Raw genomic sequence first — 22,500 nt, forward strand, 5'->3', positions numbered from 1 at the left:
TTGTCTGTGTGGCTGTGTCTCTCCTCTGTCTGCATCTAAGTGTCTGTGTCTGCTTGCATTGTGTCTGTGTCGGTTCCTAAGCGTCTTGGTTGGTCTGTGTGTCTTTATGTGTCTCCTTGTGACTTCGGTACATTTCTTAATTGTTCTGTTTCGCTGACGACATTACAGCTGCTAAAAGTATGTAACAGACCTGTCTCAAACTTGCGTGTGCAGGAAGTGCTCAGCACAAACAAGTTGCCATTAGTCCTCTTTACCTTTGCACATGGTTGTCCTAAGTCATCAAAGCAAAAAGAATTCGAATGTGCAACCTGTTCACAGGAATACTCAAATTTTTTTGGCAGTGATTTTTAAAAAAAGATAGAAAGCCTTCTTTGAATATTTTTGACCGGCGATACATGTATTATATAGGGAATAATATACAGGAACAAGATTATATCTAAGATTGGCGTGTAATGAAAAGCAAAGCGATCCACCAGCATTCGCCGCAGCAGCACTATACGCGTTATTAAAAAAGAATGGAGGAACGTCCATTCATACATGGCTTTGTTTCCCTTTCAGGGATGATCGATATGTGATCGTGAATGAGGTTCCTGAAAAGCCATATTCATCGAAGGATTTATAGATTACATAAATAATGTAAAGGAAAGCCGCCCACAATTGTACGAATTGGAACAGTTATTCTTTCGTGGATTTTTGTTGTGTGTGTGTGTGTGTGTGTGCTGTTCTTAGGTGCGTGTGCAACACATAATTATAAGGCGGACATTTATATAATGATGGCAAACTGTGTTACTTCACATCCTACAATTCAAGATGTGTGCGTTCAATTTCCAGATGCTCTTGATACTTGATCGGTGGTTTTTTTTAAGCAAGTCCATACTCTTTTTACATTTAGTCAAGTTTTGACTAAATGTTTTAACATAGAGGGGGGGGAATCGAGACGAGGGTCGTGGTGTATGTGTGTGTGTCTGTCTGTCTGTCTCTGTGTGTGTGTAGAGCGATTCAGACTAAACTACTGGACCGATCTTTATGAAATTTGACATGAGAGTTCCTGGGTATGATATCCTCAGACGTTTTTTTCATTTTTTTGATAAATGTCTTTGATGACGTCATATCCGGCTTTTCGTGAAAGTTGAGGCGGCACTGTCACGCTCTCATTTTTCAACCAAATTGGTTGAAATTTTGGTCAAGTAATCTCCGACGAAGCCCGGACTTCGGTATTGCATTTCAGCTTTGTGGCTTAAAAATTGATTAATGACTTTGGTCATTAAAAATCTGAAAATTGTAAAAACAAAACCAAAAATTGTATAAAACGATCCAAATTTACGTTCATCTTATTTTTCATCATTTTCTGATTCCAAAAACATATAAATATGTTATATTTAGATTAAAAACAAGCTCTGAAAATTAAAAATATAAACATTATGATCAAAATTAAATTTTCGAAATCAATTTAAAAACACTTTCATCTTATTCCTTGTCGGTTCCTGATTCCAAAAACATATAGATATGATATGTTTGGATTGAAAACACGCTCAGAAAGTTAAAACGAAGAGAGGTACAGAAAAGCGTGCTATCCTTCTCAGCGCAACTACTACCCCACTCTTCTTGTCAATTTCACTGCCTTTGCCATGAGCGGTGGACTGACGATGCTACGAGTATACGGTCTTGCTGCGTTGCATTGCGTTCAGTTTCATTCTGTGAGTTCGACAGCTACTTGACTAAATGTTGTATTTTCGCCTTACGCGACTTGTTTAAGAATACAATTTCACAAGCTGTCAACGTTGCCTTCAAAAATAAAACAAATAAATAATTAACAAGGAAATATTGTATTACCTGAACATATTTCTAAACTGTATGACGTTATTTCACCTGCCATGAGCTATATATAAACTACATTTTATATCAAAAAAGAACAAGTCGCGTAAGGCGAAATTACTACATTTAGCCAAGCTGTGGAACTCACAGAATGAAACTGAACGCAATGCAACGCAGCAAGACCGTATACTCGTGGTCCACCGCTCACGGCATAGGCAGTGAAATTGACAAGAAGAGCGGGGTAGTGGTTACGCTATGCTGCATAGCACGCTTTTCTGTACCTCTCTTCGTTTTAACTTTCTGAGCGTGTTTTTAATCCAAACATATCATATCTATATGTTTTTGGAATCAGGAACCGACAAGGAATAAGATGAAACTGTTTTTAAATTGATTTGGAAAATTTAATTTTGATAATAATTTTTATATATTTAATTTTCAGAGCTTGTTTTTAATCCGAATATAACATATTTATATGTTTTTGGAATCAGCAAATGATGGAGAATAATATAAACGTAAATTTGGATCGTTTTATAAATTTTTGGTTTGTTTTACAATTTTCAGATTTTTAATGACCAAAGTCATCAATTAATTTTTAAGCCACCAAGCTGAAATGCAATACCGAAGTCCGGGCTTCGTCGAAGATTACTTGACCAAAATTTCAACCAATTTGGTTGAAAAATGAGGGCGTGACAGTACCGCCTCAACTTTCACGAAAAGCCGGATATGACGTCATCAAAGACATTTATCAAAAAAATGAAAAAAACGTTCGGGGATTTCATACCCAGGAACTCTCATGTCAAATTTCATAAAGATCGGTCCAGTAGTTTAGTCTGAATCGCTCTACACACACACACACACACACACACGCACAGACAGACAGACACACATACACCACGACCCTCGTTTCGATTCCCCCTCGATGTTAAAATATTTAGTCAAAACTTGACTAAATATAAAAACGAGCCAAAATTCTAAATGACAGGCAGCTTTCACGAGCGCGTGACGTGATCAGCTCATGACCACCCGTTGTTACACGGCAATGGTTTTGGCTCTGTCACAGAAAAGTTTGGACAAAAACAAATGAATTGAGTTACCAGATTAAAGGCTAAGGGGAGAGTATGGGAGGGAGGGAGGGAGGGAGAGGAAGGAGAAAGGGGATGAGGGAGGGGGTACTGGGCAAAAATGAGAGCTTTGCTATTTCAGGAGGAACAGTGAAAGGCCAATTTGTGGGTGGGGGAGGGGGTGGTATACAAAAAAAGAGTGCTCTGCTATTTCGGGAGTAACAGAGACGGACAAATCTGCCAATGAAATCTCGTTACTGCTATTAAAGCGCCGTTCTTTTTGTGAAGCACGAATGGTGTGTCGCGGCATTCCCAACTCAGTCGAGGCGTCCTCAATCGTATTTGTTTCGGCTGCCGACGGGGAATTATCTAAAGGTTAGTAGCAGAATTGATTTTTTCCCCAAGCCATTTGAGTCTTCTGCCCTTTCTCTTGGTCGAGAGAAAGGTGTATTGTTTAAGTTTACAGACAATGCAATATGTCACGCCATTGTTTTGCGAGTCTGATATTTACTAGGTAGGTTGGTCGATGAATAGTGTAGATCAATATATGTTTATTTGTCTAATTGCCATCAAACAAAATTACTCAACTTAGGAAATACCATGCTGAACTTAAAGTTGATGAAATATTAAACAAAAGTTCGTTTTCTCTTCCTTTCTCTGCTTTGATTTTCAAATGTCGGTACACTTTGTATCTAGGTAACTATCAGTAAGGTCGCAAACTGACGATTTCTTGAAAATAACGACCCTGGATAGCAAACAGGACAAATCTATGAACGCATTTGAACAGGACTAACCCACCAACTTCCGGATAAATGAGCTGAATGACAGACACCGGACAGACAGACACAGACAGACAGACAAAAAGACACACAGACACATATAACAAGAGTTTCAGACACATTATAAGAGATACATACACACATATAAGTATACACACATACATACACATAGACAGTCATACACACAGACATACACACAGACAAAAATACATACATATAGACAGACACACAGACAAAAATACATCCATATAGACAGACACACAGACAAAAATACATACATATAGACAGACACAAAGACAGAGAAAAGGCACACAGGAAGACACACAAACAGAGCTAAAATGACAGACATATATATATATATATATACAAAGACAAAACGACAGACAAAAAGACAGACAAAAGGATAGACAGAAAGGACCCCCCCCCCCAAAAAAAAAAAAAAAAAAAAAAAAATATATATCCCTTATCTCTCTCTTCCAAACAAAATTCAAGGAAAAAATCGTCACTCACCATTCTTTTTGTACAGGACGATTTCCGTCTTGTGTTCTTTCTTGTTCTCCAGGGCATCGTCTATGGCTTTCGTCTCGGTGTCAGAGGTCTCCTCCCCGTACAGAAACTTGCACGCGCACCCTTTTGCCATGACCTGGGCCCGTCCATATCCGGTCAGCTCGCAGAAACCGTCCGAACAGTACACGATTGGCCAGCCCGTTGCCTGAGCGTTTCCGAGCACAAAGTTGCTGTCTGGAAACAGACAAGAACAGAGAGGGAAATGGTCAGCAGTGGTTGGAAACGGTACACTACTGGCAAGCACGTTGCTTAATCCTTTCCCAGAACAAAGTTGCTGTCTGGAAACAGAAAAACATAGCGGGGGAATGGTCAAAAGTGGTTGGAAACAGTACACGATTGGCTAGCCTTCTTGTCTCGAAACACTACACAGCTGCTGTCTGGAAACACGAAAAGAAAAGAAACAAGTCGCGTAAGGCAAAATTACTACATTTAGTCAAGCTGTGGAACTCACAGAATGAAACTAAACGCACTGCATTTTTTCACAATGACTGTAGTCCGCCGCTCGTGCAAAACGCAGTGAAACTGACGATTTTGTTTAGCGCGGTAGTGGTTTCGCTGTGCTGCATAGCACACTTTTCTGTACCTCTCTTCGTTTGAACTTTCTGAGCGTGTTTTTAATCCAAACATATCATATCTATATGTTTTTGGAATCAGGAACCGACAAGGAATAAGATGAAATGGTTTTTAAATCGATTTCGGAAATTTGATTTTGATCATAATGATGTTTATATTTTTAATTTTCAGAGCTTGTTTTTAATCCGAATATAACATATGTATATGTTTTTAGAATCAGAAAATGATGAAGAATAAGATGAATTTTAAGTTTGGATCATTTTGTAAAAAAATAATTTTAATTACAATTTTCAGATTTTTAATGACTAAAGTCATCAATTAATTTTTAAGCCACCAAGCTGAAATGCAATACCGAAGTCCGGCCTTTGTCGGAGATCGCTTTGCCAAAATTTCAATCAATTTGATTGAAAAATGAGGGTGTGACAGTGCCGCCTCAACTTTTACAAAAAGCCGGATATGACGTCATCAAAGACATTTATCGAAAAAAAGAAAAAAAAACGTCCGGGGATATCATTCCCAGAAACTCTCATGTCAAATTTCATAAAGATCAGTCCAGTAGTTTACTCTGAATCTCTCTACACACACACACGCACACACAGACACACATACACCACGACTCTCGTCTCGATTCCCCCCTCTATGTTAAAACCTTTATTTTGACTAAATGTAAAAAGGAAGAGAGCGATTGTCAGACGCGTTATTTTTCAAACTGTTTGAGTGGCCCCACTGAAAGGGTTATGGCTGTGTAGTAAACAGCATTAAAGAACAAAGAGGAATTGCAGACACGGGGGACAACGTGACATTGTTAAGTTAAGTTCAAGTGTTTTGGCGCACTCGAGTTTTTGAGAAGACACACTTTGTTTAGAACTGAAAAGGGGAAAAGGGTGAATGGTGCCATTACAGTCCGGGCTGAGCTGAACCTTAATTTAAAGAACAGACGTTTCTACGATGAGTTGAGAAAGGCAAAATAAAAGAGAGTTAATACGGTGGCGTAATTATTCATAGTACCAAGATGAAGAAGCATAAGGCGAGAAAGTACTGTTAGCAGGCATCAAAATTCAGCAAGAAGAATTAAAGATAGACATGCAGACAGACAGACAGATGGACAAACATACACTCAGACACACAGACAGAAAGACACACAGAACGAAAGACACACACACACACACACACACACACACACACACACACATGAGCACTCATAATATACAGCCTTCTTCTTCTTCTGCGTTCGTGGGCTGAAACTCCCACGTACACTCGTGTTTTTTGCACGAGTGGAATTTTACGTGTATGGCCGTTTTTACCCCGCCATTTAGGCAGCCATACGCCGCTTTCTATCACCCATCGAACTCTGGCATGGATTACAGGATCTTTTCCGTGCACTTGGTCTTGTGCTTGCGTGTACACACGAAGGGGGATAAGCCACTAGCAGGTCTGCACATAAGTTGACCTGGGAGATCGGAAAAATCTCCACACTTAACCCACCAGGCGGCCGCGACCGGGATTCGAACCTTCGACCTTCCGATTAAGAGGCCGACGTCTTACCACCCCGCCACAGCGCCCGTCTAAAAAAATCTTCATTTGAAAGAAAAGACACTTGCAAACACGCGATCGAAGGAACACAAATATGCATCAACTGACAGTTCTTCATTGCCCTCGCACGCATACGAAACAAACCGCATCCCTCAGAGGCACGTTAAAGTAATTCGGTGAAGCATCTCTGGGAGTATCGCATGCACTGTGTTTGTGTTCCTATTTCAGACACACTCGCTTGTACTGTGGTTAATGACGGATGCCAAAGGCTAGGTGTGCATGTGTGGTCGGCGAACCACTCAGAATGTTGCCCTGTACCAAGAGCTGCCCTCTACCCGCACCTCCATCCCACCCCCCCCCCCCCCCCCTCCGAGTGTGAACGTTGGTGTCTGCGTCTTAACTATTGATAATAATTATATACCGAAGCAAGCAACAGGCATAAAAACACGTGCAGACTGACATAAGCCTCTAAACAAACGGACCCAAAATGATATTAAAAGAAATGAAAAAAACAAACAAAACAATCCTTAATTTAAAAGAGTATCTTCTTTCAGACAAAATGAGCGAGGGTTAACTACAAATGGCAAATGACATGTGTGTGCTTGTGTAGGGAAACGCTACCCGGAAACTGGTCCTATACCTGATAATGCCAGCGGCCTCCTCTCCACCTTACCCTCCACCTCCCACCCCACCCGCAGGAGTTTGAGTTTTGGTGCACACGGGCAAAAATACATGACCTGAGTATCAGTAATTGATACTAATTACCGTTGTCATTACTGAAACTAATGAACACAGGGCCGAGCAGGTACACTGTGCGACCTAAAAAAAAAATAACAACACTTTCATTTTAAGAGTATCGCATGAGTAACTGGTTTTTTTTTCTGTTTCAGACATGGTGTGAGGATGGATAGCAAAGGGCGGGTGTGTCAGCATGTGTGGTCGAAGAACCGCGCAGAGTGTTTCCTTATACCTCGAGATGCCCGCCAGCACCCCCCTCCCTCTCCCTGCCCATTTTCCCCTTGAATTTGAGTGCACGTGAATATGGGCAAAAATAAATGACCTGAGTATTAGCAACGTCACATATTAAGTAACGAGGGAATGCGCTATCAGCACAGTTGCCTACTTTCACTGCCACCCGGTAGTCGGCGGAGCTTCACCTTTGGGTGGACCGTTGTACACTGGGATTTAAGCTACATTGTTTTTCAGGATACTCAGCTGAAGTGGCACCTACGATGAAACGACACACTTGGGACGAACCGAAAGTGTCCGTACATTGCATGTGACCTGTCAAATGGCAGGCCGTGTCCTTTGAAGGAAGGTGTCCTGTTTTCAGAGTGGGCTCACTGTTCCACCAAATGAAGGCTCAACTGAGAGAGGTACTGGGTGATCAACCGATACTTGGGATGAGCAAACGAGTAAGTGTGTCATTCGGCAAGTTTTTACAGTCGAGGATTCCTACAAATTCATATTCCGACGGACGTCCATTCGTTCATGCCTCCGGCCGGCGTTACCCATCGTTTGATGCGACGTTTGATTTATTCCGCATTGGTGAAAGGGTATAATTAGATGAACAGGTTTGAAGGCCGCCTGTCTGCCTGCATGCTTGCATATTTGCTGAATTAATTAACTTACTGATCAGAGTGGTTGGGTGTTGATCGATATCGTGTATGCTTGAACTTCGCGACAGCAGAGTGAAAAAAAAGAGCTTTAGAACATCCAAAATGAGAACTTGAGGGCAAGAAGATTATTACACGTCCCTCATTTTACTGTGGGGTAAAATTCTTTAAAGTGGCCTTTATTTTGTTATCTCCGGGGAACAGTTGTCTGCTAACACATGGATCATCAAGTCAGTCAATGTTCACTTTCTTGCACACCCTGTTATCACAGGATTACAGCTGTGCACATCTTGAACGCTTGCAAACAAACACAAATCCTTTTTTAAGCACACACACACACACACAACTGTCCGCAGTTATCTTTAGCACACCACACGCGCGCGAAGCGGCGTCTTTCATTCACTTTTTGCAAGCTGTGCTTTCGTCTATAGATTTAAACCCAATACTTTCTGGGAACATTCATGATCTGAGACCGTTGGTATTGTCTGACCTCGGGCCATGTTTAGCCAGCTGTCCACTCAAAACACTTAGCCGCATGAGAAAAGATGCAGATTTCGCAGAAGAAAACTTTTTTTTTAAAAGCTTGACAAAATCTTCTGGAAAATTCACGAAAAGAGAATAAGTAGAAAAAGGAAAAATAAGAAAAACAGGACGTATCAGTCACGCACGACGGAAAGTAACTTTTTGTGCGGTGTGTTCGTGTGTGTCTGTGTGTGCGCGCGCGTGTTTGTGTTTAATCTGTTTTTAGATATTATGGAACAAGACGCGTATTTCATCCTTTCATTCTGGAATCATGCCAAAACGACAAGTACGAAAAGTACCAGAAAAGTAAGGACGTATCAAAAGAAAAGTGAAAGAGAGGATAGTGACGCCTGACCTTTTGTTTCAGAACCAAATTGCCTGGAATCGACTTTGAGGGAACACAAATTCATTAAGCGTTTCCCTGTCTTCTGATCTAAGAATAATATTGCTCTTGCAATTTTGTTTGTTTGTTTGTTTGTTTGCTTAACGCCCAGCCGACCACGAAGAGCCATATCAGGGCGGTGCTGCTTTGACATTTAACGTGCGCCACACACAAGACAGAAGTCGCAGCACAGGCTTCATGTCTCACCCAGTCACATTATTCTGACACCGGACCAACCAGTCCTAGCACTAACCCCATAATGCCAGACGCCAGGCGGATTGCTCTTGCAAGCACGAACTGTATATACATCATTTAGTGAAAATCAATACTTGGAACTCTTTTTTCTTTTTGTATTTTTGTTGTATTGGAAGGGAAGTCAGTCTGAAACAATGTGACTGTACCGTATAGCATTGAATAAAGCAGCCTCAACAAATATCAGAAACAGAAATTCATCTTGCAAAAAGTAAAGTCATTTCGTAAGGTTTCATATTTTCTTAACTTATCTTTTTCTATTAACGTACATTTTTCTATGTCTGGGATTGTTAATCAGCAATGTAAGTAGATAATTATCGGCGGGTAAAAATAAACTCACGATATTACGCGACTTCTTTAAGATCGAATATAAAGGTTGAAAACATGACGAAGAAAACACGACATACAACAGTTGCATGAGTTTTTGTTGTTGGTTAATTTGATACGACACCAGTACTGTTTGTAATCTTCACGCATACGAGGGCTGTTCCATTTTTATTTAGAATCCAGGCTCCTGGCAATATGGCGTTAAATACAAAATTATGCCGTCAAATAATAGACTATCATGAGGCTTGACACAAAAAAATGAAGTTCCAGAGTTATGTCGTTTTCTTATGGTCGACTCGGGAAGATACTCACCGCGCAATGTATGAAATTGCGTCATGAAGCTCAAATTCGCGATTTCGGACCGATAACTTACAATAACTACAAAATAAGGGTTAAAAGAGGCCGATTTGCATGAAACTGTGATGAAATGTTTTAGGATGAACGCTCTATGTATAGCCGTGGTGTAAAACTGGTACAGCAATTTCAAACCGGGTAGACTGAGCCTCGAAAATGATACCCACCCTGGTCTACTCATTTCATCCGTTATCCTCAAAAACATTGGCGCTGTTGAACAGATAATAAGAGAAGATCACTTAATTATATTCAGGGAGATGCAATATGCCCCTGGCATTAAAAGCACTGCGTTTGAAAAGATCTTACACAAATATTTAATGGCCCCAAAGCGATTTGCCGGTTGGGTACCACGTGAACCCAGTGACGGGAAAAAGGGGTAGGGCAGAGTGTTGCCTGACAATACTTGAAAAAATCAGCAATGACTTGTCCAAATCAACATGGAATATCGTCAGTGATGACGAAACCTGGGTTAATTAGTTCCACTCTGAAACCAAACAACTGTCGTCTGTTCGGGTGTTTAACCAGGTGACCCAACCCTTGCCAAGTTCAAATAACAAGAAGCCCTAAAAAAAATGTGTTGCATCTTTCGTCGCTAGATCAAGGTATCTAAACACAGTGACTCTTGAGGACAGGCATACAGTTACGTCTGACTGCTGCGTCCACCACTAATGGTGGAAAATATTCGAGGTTTGGCACAAACACCGTCCAAACACGGGTATTCGAGGGCTTATGCTGTAACATGACAACGCACCTGTGTATACTTCCGAGGCTTTGCGACAACAGATTTCTTGGCTCTAAAGGGAGCACTGCGGCTGGTTGCATCGACCCGGTTTTCTTGACATCTCCCCATGCTAGTTCAGCCTGTTCTCGGATTTTAAGAAATAGCCGCAGAAACGGGTTAGAGACCCCTGAAGAGTCTGTCCGAGCCTTCACGAGGGCCATACCAGGTATAGCTGGTCCTAGGCCAGAATGAGAACGTTTGAGAGGATGGCCAGTTGGGTGTCGGCTGGGGAAGGATTGGTCTAGAAAATGGCCTGGTTAGATTGTTGATAAGTGTTTCCGTTTCTGAGATTCTAAATAATTATGGAACAGCCTACGTATATGTCACACCAAGACTAGACTTGTCACGAGTACGAGGAAGACAGACATTGTGAAAGATTCTATTATGATTTAAGTATTTGCTGGGATCCTGGAATCGTCTTACAATATTCTGCAATTAGCTCAGCTACGTATAGTTGTTTCCAGTTCATCCATTTTCATGTAATGCCAAACAATACAAAACGTCAGAGTTTCGATTTCAGTTTTGCTGTACCGTGATCATTTACGAGTCATTAGCAGCAGATTCAGTCAATGCGCGATATGCATGAAGAAGATAAATTTCACATGAAAAAGTGTGCATATTGAATGAATTGCATGAGACATTAATTAATGATTCATTCCAAAATGACGTTTACGTATGTTTTATAAAAACAGTTCGCGCACCACGAAAGTGAGAAAAAAAAGGATTCAAATAAAAAATATAAAATTAGGAAAACAGACAAAAAGGTGTGAAATTGTAAAAGGAGAACATTTAAAACGATTCAATTAAAAAAAGAAGAATCAGACAAAATGACCAACTGGTTTAACTGAGTACATGTAAAAATGGTTCAACTAAGTTACTGACAAGAAAAACAAGCAAACAAACTGGTGAAAAAGGAAAAAAAGATGGACAGGACAGTTCAAAATAAAACAAAACCAAAGAGAGGCTGGCAAGGATGCTGTATAATTTTCCTCTGCCAGGCAAAGTGCTGAGATTGATTAGAACTGATTGGATACGAATCGCCGCGCCCCTAACAGCCCCGCTATTTGCCCAGTTTGTTGCTCTAAATGCTCATTACCCGCTATGTGCCCTCACTTTGCATCTGTTCTCGCCTTTACCCCCTCTCTCTAATCTTCCGCCCTCCCCCATTCTCACCCTTCTCACCCCCCTCCTCCCATCCTTTACCCCCTCTCTCTAATCTTCCGCCCTCCCCCATTCTCACCCTTCTCACCCCCCTCCTCCCATCCTTCGTTCTACCCTCTCTCGTCCTCATCTTCCACCTTTCGCATCACTTTGCATCTTGACTTTGCATCTTTCCTTGCCCCCACCCCCCCTCCCCCTCCACCCCCACTCTCTCCCTCCTTTCCGATTAGAGTCATCAATTTGTATCTTTTCGCGCCCTCTACCCCCTCTCGCCTCTCTAACTCCGACCCTCCCTCCTCATGTCCCCCCTGTCGCCTCTCTAACTCCGACCCTCCCTCCTCATGTCCCCCCTGTCGCCTCTCTAACTCCGACCCTCCCTCCTCATGTCCCCCCTCTCGCCTCTCTAACTCCGACCCTCCCTCCTCATGTCCCCCCTGTCGCCTCTCTAACTCCGACCCTCCTTCCTCATGTCCCCCCTGTCGCCTCTCTAACTCCGACCCTCCCTCCTCATGTCCCCCCTGTCGCCTCTCTAACTCCGACCCTCCCTCCTCATGTCCCCCCTGTCGCCTCTCTAACTCCGACCCTCCCTCCTCATGTCCCCCGGCCTGTCGCCTCTCTAACTCCGACCCTCCCTCCTCATGTCCCCCCTGTCGCCTCTCTAACTCCGACCCTCCCTCCTCATGTCCCCCGGCCTGTCGCCTCTCTAACTCCGACCCTCCCTCCTCATGTCCCCCCCTGTCGCCTCTCTAACTCCGACCCTCCCTCCTCATGTCCCCCCTGTCGCCTCTCTAACTCCGACCCTCCCTCCTCATGTCCCCCCTGTCGCCTCTCTAACTCCGACCCTCCCTCCTCATGTCCCCCGGCCTGTCGCCTCTCTAACTCCGACCCTCCCTCCTCATGTCCCCCCTGTCGCCTCTCTAACTCCGACCCTCCCTCCTCATGTCCCCCCTCTCGCCTCTCTAACTCCGACCCTCCCTCCTCATGTCCCCCCTCTCGCCTCTCTAACTCCGACCCTCCCTCCTCATGTCCCCCTTGTCGCCTCTCTAACTCCGACCCTCCCTCCTCATGTCCCCCCTGTCGCCTCTCTAACTCCGACCCTCCCTCCTCATGTCCCCCCTGTCGCCTCTCTAACTCCGACCCTCCCTCCTCATGTCCCCCGGCCTGTCGCCTCTCTAACTCCGACCCTCCCTCCTCATGTCCCCCCTGTCGCCTCTCTAACTCCGACCCTCCCTCCTCATGTCCCCCGGCCTGTCGCCTCTCTAACTCCGACCCTCCCTCCTCATGTCCCCCCTGTCGCCTCTCTAACTCCGACCCTCCCTCCTCATGTCCCCCCTGTCGCCTCTCTAACTCCGACCCTCCCTCCTCATGTCCCCCCCTGTCGCCTCTCTAACTCCGACCCTCCCTCCTCATGTCCCCCCTGTCGCCTCTCTAACTCTGACCCTCCCTCCTCATGTCCCCCCTGTCGCCTCTCTAACTCCGACCCTCCCTCCTCATGTCCCCCCTGTCGCCTCTCTAACTCCGACCCTCCCTCCTCATGTCCCCCCTGTCGCCTCTCTAACTCTGACCCTCCCTCCTCATGTCCCCCCTCTCGCCTCTCTAACTCCGACCCTCCCTCCTCATGTCCCCCCTGTCGCCTCTCTAACTCCGACCCTCCCTCCTCATGTCCCCCTGTCGCCTCTCTAACTCTGACCCTCCCTCCTCATGTCCCCCCTGTCGCCTCTCTAACTCCAACCCTCCCTCCTCATGTCCCCCCTGTCGCCTCTCTAACTCTGACCCTCCCTCCTCATGTCCCCCCTGTCGCCTCTCTAACTCCGACCCTCCCTCCTCATGTCCCCCCTGTCGCCCTCTTCAACTAAATGTTGTGCCATCAATTTCATATCTCTTCTCCACCGCTCTCTTCCTCCCCCCCCCCCCCCACATCACCCTTTCCACACCCCTCTCCCTTCTCCCTCTGTCATGTCATCACGTCGCTTCTTTCATTGCCCTCTCTTCCCTTCCTGCACTCGTCCCCTTCCGTCTCTCTTCCTTCTCCCTCACACTCTAGTCCCTCTCTCAAAACTCCCACCCTCTCTCCCACCCTCTCTCCCACCCTCTCCCAATATCACCCTATAAAGTTCTCTGTTCACCCTTTCCCCCATTGCAGCTGCCGCCTAGGGAGGAATCGATGAGGCTTGGAACTCGTTAGGAAGACAGGGAAAAGTGCCGCCGAGTAAATGATCAATTCGCAGCCCCGGAGTTTATTACTAGGGAAGCATCGCGTTTAATGCCGCTGCATAAATATGCAAAGGCCTTTGAAACTTTCCCCGACTCTCTTTTCCTGGAGTTTTCACCACCTGAAAATGCTAGCTTGGCATTTAGCGCAGACAAAGATCCGGACAGGAGCAGAGTGTGCATTTAAGCAAATAAAAAAGGATCGTGCCGTTCCGAGCACGTCCATAGAGTGGCAGTGTCTATGGCTATCAAAGACTTGTCCCTGAAAACGGCGCAGCACGCATCACGCGTCGTTCAGCATTGCGACGGCAACAGTTTCGGGTTGCTCTAGCAGCCGAGTATAATATGTGTTTCATGAGAAATCGAAACGAAACATTTGTAAGCTCTCTTCCTCCTTCTGGTACACTGACATACACACAGACAGACAGACAGACAGACAGACAGACAGGCAGAGAGACCGACAGACAGATCACCTTTGCTTCTTCCTACTTCTGACAACACTTCAACTAGCCTATATGTTATAATTTTGCTAGATTCCGGCTTACATTTACTCAACTCAAATCCAACGGGCTTCGTCTGCTAAGTGTATGCGTCCACAAGAGCAATGTAAACATATTTCGGCGAATGAATATTCAATTTTAATTTGTTGTTACAGCTTAACGACCGTGCCAAGTGCAGGTGCGTCTAATTTACGATATAGCGAATGTCCCAAAGGCTTCTTGAGACGAATTCACCAGCCAACATGTTCAAAAGGGCGCGGTAGCCAGACACGTCTTAAAGCCGTCCCAAATAGTGAAATAAGAGTTTCCTTTGGGGTTTCTTGGCTCTGATCGATCCATGTATACCAAGCAAACAAACAAACAAACAAACACACACACACACACACACACACACACACACACACACACACACACACACACACATACACACACACACACACACACACACACACACACACAAACACAAAGCAAAAATCACTTCATCAAACGCTAAAGACTCTCCTGATCAAGAATCAAAACTCCCTGTGTCCCCTTTTCTTGAGCCCCCCTTCTGGAAGCCAAAGAACCCTTCTGCTCCATCAGCTACGATCATCCATGGCGCGAAAAATTCCCTCCAGGACCCAAGCTGCAAGTATTCTAATCAGCACACGCAGACTTCCAGGATTACGGTGGTTCGTCCTCAGGACACTGGATCAGTGGAACGAGAACTCAAGAACCAGGGAGAAGAAGATCGAGCGTAAGGATCGGCTTAAAAACACGAGCAAGATTGTTTGGAAGAAGACTTGGAGAGGCTTGAGGAACGAGAGAGTTTGAGTGGTTGCAATCTCTCTTCCCTTCTTACTCTGAACATGAAGGGGCAAGGTTGTTGAGGTTTCAGAACACTGGACCAGCGGAACGGGAACTAAAGAACCAGAGAGAAGAAGATCGAACGTAAGGATCGGCTTTAAAAATGTACAAGATTGTTTGGAAGAAGACAGAGAGGCTTGAGGAACGAGATAGTTTGAACAAAGATAGTACACTGCTACTCTTTGGTTCGAGTGCTTGCATGCAATCTCTCTTCCTCTTTTTACTCCGCATAGGAAGGAGCAAGGTTGTTGATGTTTTAGACCACTGGGTCATACGAGCAAGAACTCTAGAACTATATGAAGAAAAGGATCGAGCGTAGAGGGATCAGCTAAAAACAAACATGAGCAAGCTCGTTTTGATTGAAGACTTAAAGAAGCTTGAGGAATGAGAGGGTGTGAGTGATTGCAATCTCTCTTCCCTTCTCACTCTGCACAGGAAGAGGCAATGTTGTTGATGTTTCAGGACACAGGACCAGCGGAGCAAGAACTCAAGATTCAGGGAGAAGAAGATCGAACGTAACGATCGGCTTTACAAATGTGCGAGATTGTTTTGACCGAAGACTTAGAGAGGAACGAGAGACATTGAGTGTTTGCGAACTCTCTTTCTCTTCATACTCTGCACAGGCCGGAACGAACAATGGTGTTGATGTTTCAGAACACTGGACCAGCGGAGCAAGAACTCAAGAACCAGGGAGAAGATGATCGAGCGTTTTGATCGGCTTAAAAACACGTGCAAGATTGTTTGGAAAAAGACTTAGAAAGGCGTGAGGAACGAGAGAGATTGAGTGTTTGCAAACTCTCTTTCTCTTCATTTTTTGCAGACTTGCACAGGCCGGAATGAACAAGGTTGTTGATGTTTCAGAACACTGGACTAGCGCAACAAGAACTCAAGAACGACGGAGAAGGAGATCGAAGGAAAGGATCAGCTTAAAAACATTGCGCAAGATTGTGTTGAATGAAGACTTGAGGAACGAAAGAGAGCGAGGAACGAGACAGCGTGAGTGTTTGTAAACTAGCCCTATTCCACTTTATAGTTTGCACAGGAAGCAGCCTGGTTCAATGAAAATGTTTCGAATGTGTGTTAAAAAATCAACTTCAGCAAGGGTATTGATTAACACGAATGAAATAACAACAGTGAAATCAAAACAAAACATTCCTGACGGCTACGTTTTATCATATTATTTGGACTGCGGAGAGCTGCAAAGAAAAGGTGCGCATACAAAAGTAAGACTGATAAATGAAAAGCACTCTGTAACTCTGTAATTAGCTGTGTAAGATTTGCGCCCTTTCAAACATACCTGTCTTCTGACCATTGAAGGTAAGCAACATTGGCGGTAGTGAAAAGTAAGATGATGATACATGTTTTTAACGCCCTTATGGTTAAACCATTGGGGGTATGTTCCCGGGTGTAACCCCGACTTTAGATTTGTTTTTAAATACATAGATAAAACGGGTTGCCGCGAAGGAGGTTTGGCTGTCGTGCTCGAGCTCCTAGCCACTCAGGCACCAGAGCTGGAGTTTGGTGTCAAGGACTCATGGAAGTAAGATCTAGATCCGATGGGCGCATTTTTCGAAGAAAAAGCGCATCATATTGAGGCGAAATTGCATAAAAGGCACATCGAGGTTCATTTTCCTACTGTGACGCAATGTTCTTTCTTGCATCAACTGGTCGGCGAGTTTACCTATTACTGTTTCCTAGGCCATAGGGGGCACAACTTTTCAACACACTCACACACACAAACACACACACGCGCGCACATACACACACACACACACACACACACACGCACGCACGCACTCACGCACACACACACACACACACACACACACACACACACACATTACGAAAAAGTTATTTCCAAACATTCCCTATTCGGCTGAAAAAAGCGAGCGTGTACAAGAAAAGAGTTTTAGGTAGACGCAGAGCGGGGAACACAAAGTGGGTGAGTGCGATCGACGTCGGAATTGACGATACACAAAGGTAACGTTAAGGCAAAGAAGAAAAGCGTGTATAAGAAACAAATGGGGTGTTACCATTGGCATTAGAACAAGGGGAAACAATGCACATAACGGGGGGAGAATTCTTATGCTGATTTGACAGAAAGGAAAAAGTTATTCGGTGAACAGAAAGAACGTCAGGACACACACATCATTTGTGTTTATTCTTAAGATGAGGAGGCAGAACATGACAAAATAATCCAGATTGCTACAATAAATCAAAGAGACTGATTAGTTCAAGAAAAGAACTACTCCAGATTATTCAATCAATCAAATTGACCAGATTACTGTACAATTAATGAATTTGACCAGATCCCCGCAATGAATCAAATAGACCAGATTACCACAACAATCCAAATGTACCAGATTGCTACAATAAATCAAATAGATCAGATTACTACAATGAAATAATCAAATCGACCAGACTACTACAATAAATCAAAGTTCAGCGTAGTTGTTCTCAGCAGAAGAAAAAATGTCCGAGTATCCTCAAAGCGATTAAACGGAACTTCTACAGAATAGAAGAAACAGTATACGGTACCGAGCAACAACACAAAATGTAACAATATGTAAAGTATTAAGTTGAACGGGAGTATTTAAACTATGTTGTTGGCTTTATGCATGGAGAAAGTGTGAAACACAATCTCTAAGGTACATATAATAGTCAAGACGCAAAACTCATGAGTCTCGTAGTATTCCCTTGAGCGAGCATTTATTCAGAGCATATACTTCTTGGTCACGGCTTGATACGGATGGTTATCGCAAATCACAATCTAAAGACACAGACAGTGATAAAGGAGAAGACTCGACTGCTAGGGTCAATGAGAGTATCGTTAACAACGACAGGAAGGGACAGTACCATTTGCATGTATATGTTCTCACGTCGACATACCGTTAACTCTATAAGTATTAACCGACTACGAACGGACCATGCGTTAATGTAGGCACTCCACATCTTCACCCGGGAAAATATAAGAATTGGTGATTCTGCAAGGACCGCAATTTCTGTTCAATATGTTCGTTTTTTTCCAAAAGATTTGTCGCCATAACTTGTAAGTCATATCCCGCCATGTGATAACAGGTATGATTATGTGAGCGCTTATTATAAGTTTTAAACTTGTTGTGCTCCTTTGTAAACATGTTGTTGTATTATCATGTGTGTGTTTATGAACTGTTTAAACCAAGGACCGCAATAATCGAAAAGCTCAACAGAAAAGCAACAAGGTAGAAGAAGAAGAATACGAAGAAGAACAAACCCCGAGCAAGAACATTAAGAAGAACAAGAAAAGAAGAACAAAAGCAAGAATGAAGGGGGAAAGCCAGACATAATGACGGACGAACAGAAATGGGAACAGACAGACAGACCGACAGACAAACAGACAAACATACAAACCAGCACGCAGGCAGACACTTGGGAGCAGAGAAACAGATACCGGACAGATCGGCTATTCACCTTCTACAATCCGAAAAGATACCCAAAATAGGTTGCCAATCTCTGCTTCAATGAATACGTCCACACTCAGCAACGAGGGATGTCCCGGTGTCATCATGATCAGCAAGAAAAATCTGTTTGGGGGATTGGATTTGTCGTAAATCATAAAACGGGACGAACAGTACCATTTAGATTTTTTTGTTTTTTTTGTCGATGAACGCAAGCTTTAACATCCATTATCAGCGATGTGCTTAGAGGAGAAAAGGACAGGGGGCAATCGTTCACGAAGCAGCGTTCCGGAAGAGGTCGTAAGGATGTGGAAAAGAATTCGATATTCGATCATTTTAAGCTTAAGAACACGCGGGTCATGATGTTTTACGACGATGCAAACACATGAGATCTTCATGTAGAATAAGGATGGAAAATACGATGATGAACAAATATATGTCTTTGCTTTTTGTTGTTGCTTATTTGCTTTCTTTAGGGAGGGGGTGTTAATTCGTCTGCTAAACGCGCTGTCGGCATCTGAAGACCCAGCCTACAACTGAAAAGTAGTTTGTTTAATGCCAGTGACAGTGACTCGTTTTTTTCCCATATTTCGTGCACGTTTCATGATTGATGGACGGTTTCTGAAGTACATTTTGCCTTTCTTCCTCCTTTTGGCCGCGATAATAGGAGTTTGGCGACTAATCGAAGAAGCGCAGCAAACGAATCATATGACCAGTCAATCTCCTGTTCGGCTGGACCTGATAGATACCCGTCCGTTGCTTCAGTCGTTCTTGAAGCTCGCAGGGAAAATATCCAGCAGATCATTATTTTTACTTCCTACACAGATGTCCAGTTTAGCAGATCTTTACAATACTAAACTCAGCAATAAAAGGGAACGATTGCGGTATTGGCGAAGCTAGCAGTGGTTTCTTTTTTTCTTTTTTTTCCCACGTCACATAACATTGTTGCAAACAGGGACCAACATTAACAAGAAACAGCCAATAACTCTTAAAATATGGAAATTAAAACCTTGCATCTACTTGTTGTAAAGAAGTTTTCCATCAAACAATTAAGTTAACAACGATCTAGATTACTATCTTCCATCAATGTTCGTGCTTTATTCAAGTTAAGCATGTGCTTGCGTGTGCTCGTCTCTGCGGGTCTCTTTTCTTGTGTCTGTGTATTCCGACAAAACAAAAACAGAAAAAAATCATTTCCCTGTCCAAACAAATGCCATCCGTAAGCTATCATCATATGATGTTCGAAAATACATCCACGGAGCGCAGACTTTACATAGCTATTAGGAAGACATGCAGTCCTTACAAAATAAAAAGTCCAGACAAAAATGCCAACACAGTTGTCAAACACACCTGTCAACAGCGGAGTTATTAAGTGTTTCCCTCTTAAACATCGGCCAGACACACTCCGTCATTAACTGGGTGCAGCTCCACCGTGATGTTTCAACATTGCAGACGCTACACGATTATCATCAAGAATGTAACAGCGAAGAAACAACGTTGTATTTACGAGTTGTAAACGAGCTTTCTGGCCAGCACAGTGTCATTTTGAATCATATCACCATACAAGCCACACGCACACACACCACGCATTCACATGTCATCATCTTTCTGTCAAAACTGATTTCAAGACAAGCAGACCCCGCGTACTTATTACTGAAGGTCTGTCAATATAGAGCGAAAGAGACAAAAAGACAAACGGCTAAAAGAGTAGGGAGTTTTTGAGAAGAACAAAAGAAAGCTGAGTTTGTCAAACATAACCGCCCTGCCAGAAGCTATATTGTGCCGAAAATGGTTGTGATCGGCAATTTCGTTAGCCCTTGTACAGAGAAAAACAGAGGGGCCGTTAATACGAGGGTGCTTTGCAGAACAGTCGCTATGTTTGCTGTGTCAACACGATCACCGCAGGGCCATTGACTCGTTTGGGAGGGCCTTTCCTTGTCTCCGTGCCACAAGAGCTCCGTGCCGTTCACGCTCGGGACCGGAAGACGGCCGAGATTTATCGACCTTAGCGGATGTGACGCTAGCGCCCAAGTGTGCCGTTGACCAGCCTCGCTTTCATGCTGAGTGTGTTTTCATGAAAAAAGTGACTTGGGCTCAATGGCTAGCACCCCAGCGCGAGTTAAAAAAAAATTAAAAAATTGAGCGGCGCAGAAGGAGAATATAAACCCTTGCCAAAGGCTATGACTTTTCCGATCTAGCGTTGTGAATAGCCCAATACGTCTCTATCCCACTTGATTTCATCTTGAATGAATTTGCACCTAGTTAACGCGTAACGAGCACTCTCAGGGCTTGCAAGAATGGAAGTGGTTTGCTCTTCGATTGTTATAAAAAAAAAACTCTTTGTAAAGTAACAACTTACATAAGAGGTTTAACTCCTCTAATCTGTGCCACTCAGTGCAAGTTCCTAACATTCTGAACTGTAATTACATCAAATCCCCCGGTGAATGTATCAAAAGAACGCAAAATGCAGCCATTAACGAATCAAAGAGCACAAGACTTTTAGATCTCAACATCGACCGCGTTCTTTAGAAGGACAGCTTATGTAACCATGATCAAACACGCTGGATGCTAATACGAATAAAGAGTTATGAACAAACCGGAATCCTACAGAATCTGAACATACCTACACACATACACACACACACTCACACACACACACACACTCACACACACACACTCACACACACACACACACACACACACACACACACACACACTCACACACACACACATACATATATATATATATTACCACACACACATACACACACACACACACACACACACACACACACACACACACACACACACACACACACACACACACACACACGTGGCTACACCTTCAACATCTTATGATCCGATTCTGCAGACTCTTTGACCTTGATGTTGGTTTACAGGAATAATGATGAATATTTTAAAGCTATGCCAAAGTAGCACGATATCGGATATGTAACCGATACTCGTGCGCACAATTATGGACAAACGGATTGAGAGAGCTGAAACTGACAAACAGACAGAGTGAAACGTGTATCCCCATTTACGGAAACTTTTAGCAATCATTCCTACAATAAGGGAATTGCGTAACTCCATGTTATCCGCTGACATATCGCTGATTTCAGAGCTGCAACAGGCTTCGTTTTGCAGACATGATAGACTATCACGGGGAAAATGCTGATGAATCCGAAAGGTAAACAGACACACACAAAACTTACATTATACCTACGGCCCTGGTCTTATTCTAACAAAAAAAAACCACACGCAGCAATTAGCTTTGTGCTAAGAAACTTGTGGAAGTCCACGTTGTCTGGCGATATGGAACTGACTTTAGAGCTGCAAGAGATTGCGTTTTGCTGACGGACAAAAACATGCTGATAAATCCGAAAGGTAGAGGGGATAATTGCCTATTGTCCTGGTCTGATTCTCCCTAATGTTGAACAATTTCTCGGTCTGGGAGACTGATGGGTCCTACATTCTGGTCAGGATAGTGTTTCTTCGTGGCTCATCAAAAGCTTCATGAACGCTTTGTTGTTGGATTGCTTCTTCTCCAACTCATTTTTTTCTCAACACTTTTGAAAGTTCTTCTTTTTCTCTCCCTACCTTTTTCTCTTTTTTTTTCAGAAGAAAAAATTACAGATTCTCATTTGAGATGTCTGTCTCTCTGTCCCCTATCTGCATCGCAAACATAGTAACTGACATTTTTAAAAAGAACTTGCGCAATCGAATTTGTCGAAACTGACAAGTGGATAAATGGTTTCCATTGATGTTTCTTGTATCTAATCC

The 22,500-nt window shown here is 43.4% G+C and overlaps 1 protein-coding gene across 1 annotated transcript in view; it reads right to left on the minus strand.

The window, feature by feature from the left end:
- Positions 1 to 22,500, minus strand: part of LOC138959575 (voltage-gated delayed rectifier potassium channel KCNH8-like) — a gene marked incomplete in the record, with an annotated part of 292,039 nt that overhangs the window by 36,681 nt on the left and 232,858 nt on the right. The window contains 1 exon segment of the mRNA XM_070331116.1: positions 4,166 to 4,396. Within this exon segment, the coding sequence (XP_070187217.1) occupies positions 4,166 to 4,396 (231 nt within the window).

This window comes from Littorina saxatilis, linkage group LG2 (assembly GCF_037325665.1).
Source record: "Littorina saxatilis isolate snail1 linkage group LG2, US_GU_Lsax_2.0, whole genome shotgun sequence".
Taxonomy (NCBI): domain Eukaryota; kingdom Metazoa; phylum Mollusca; class Gastropoda; order Littorinimorpha; family Littorinidae; genus Littorina; species Littorina saxatilis.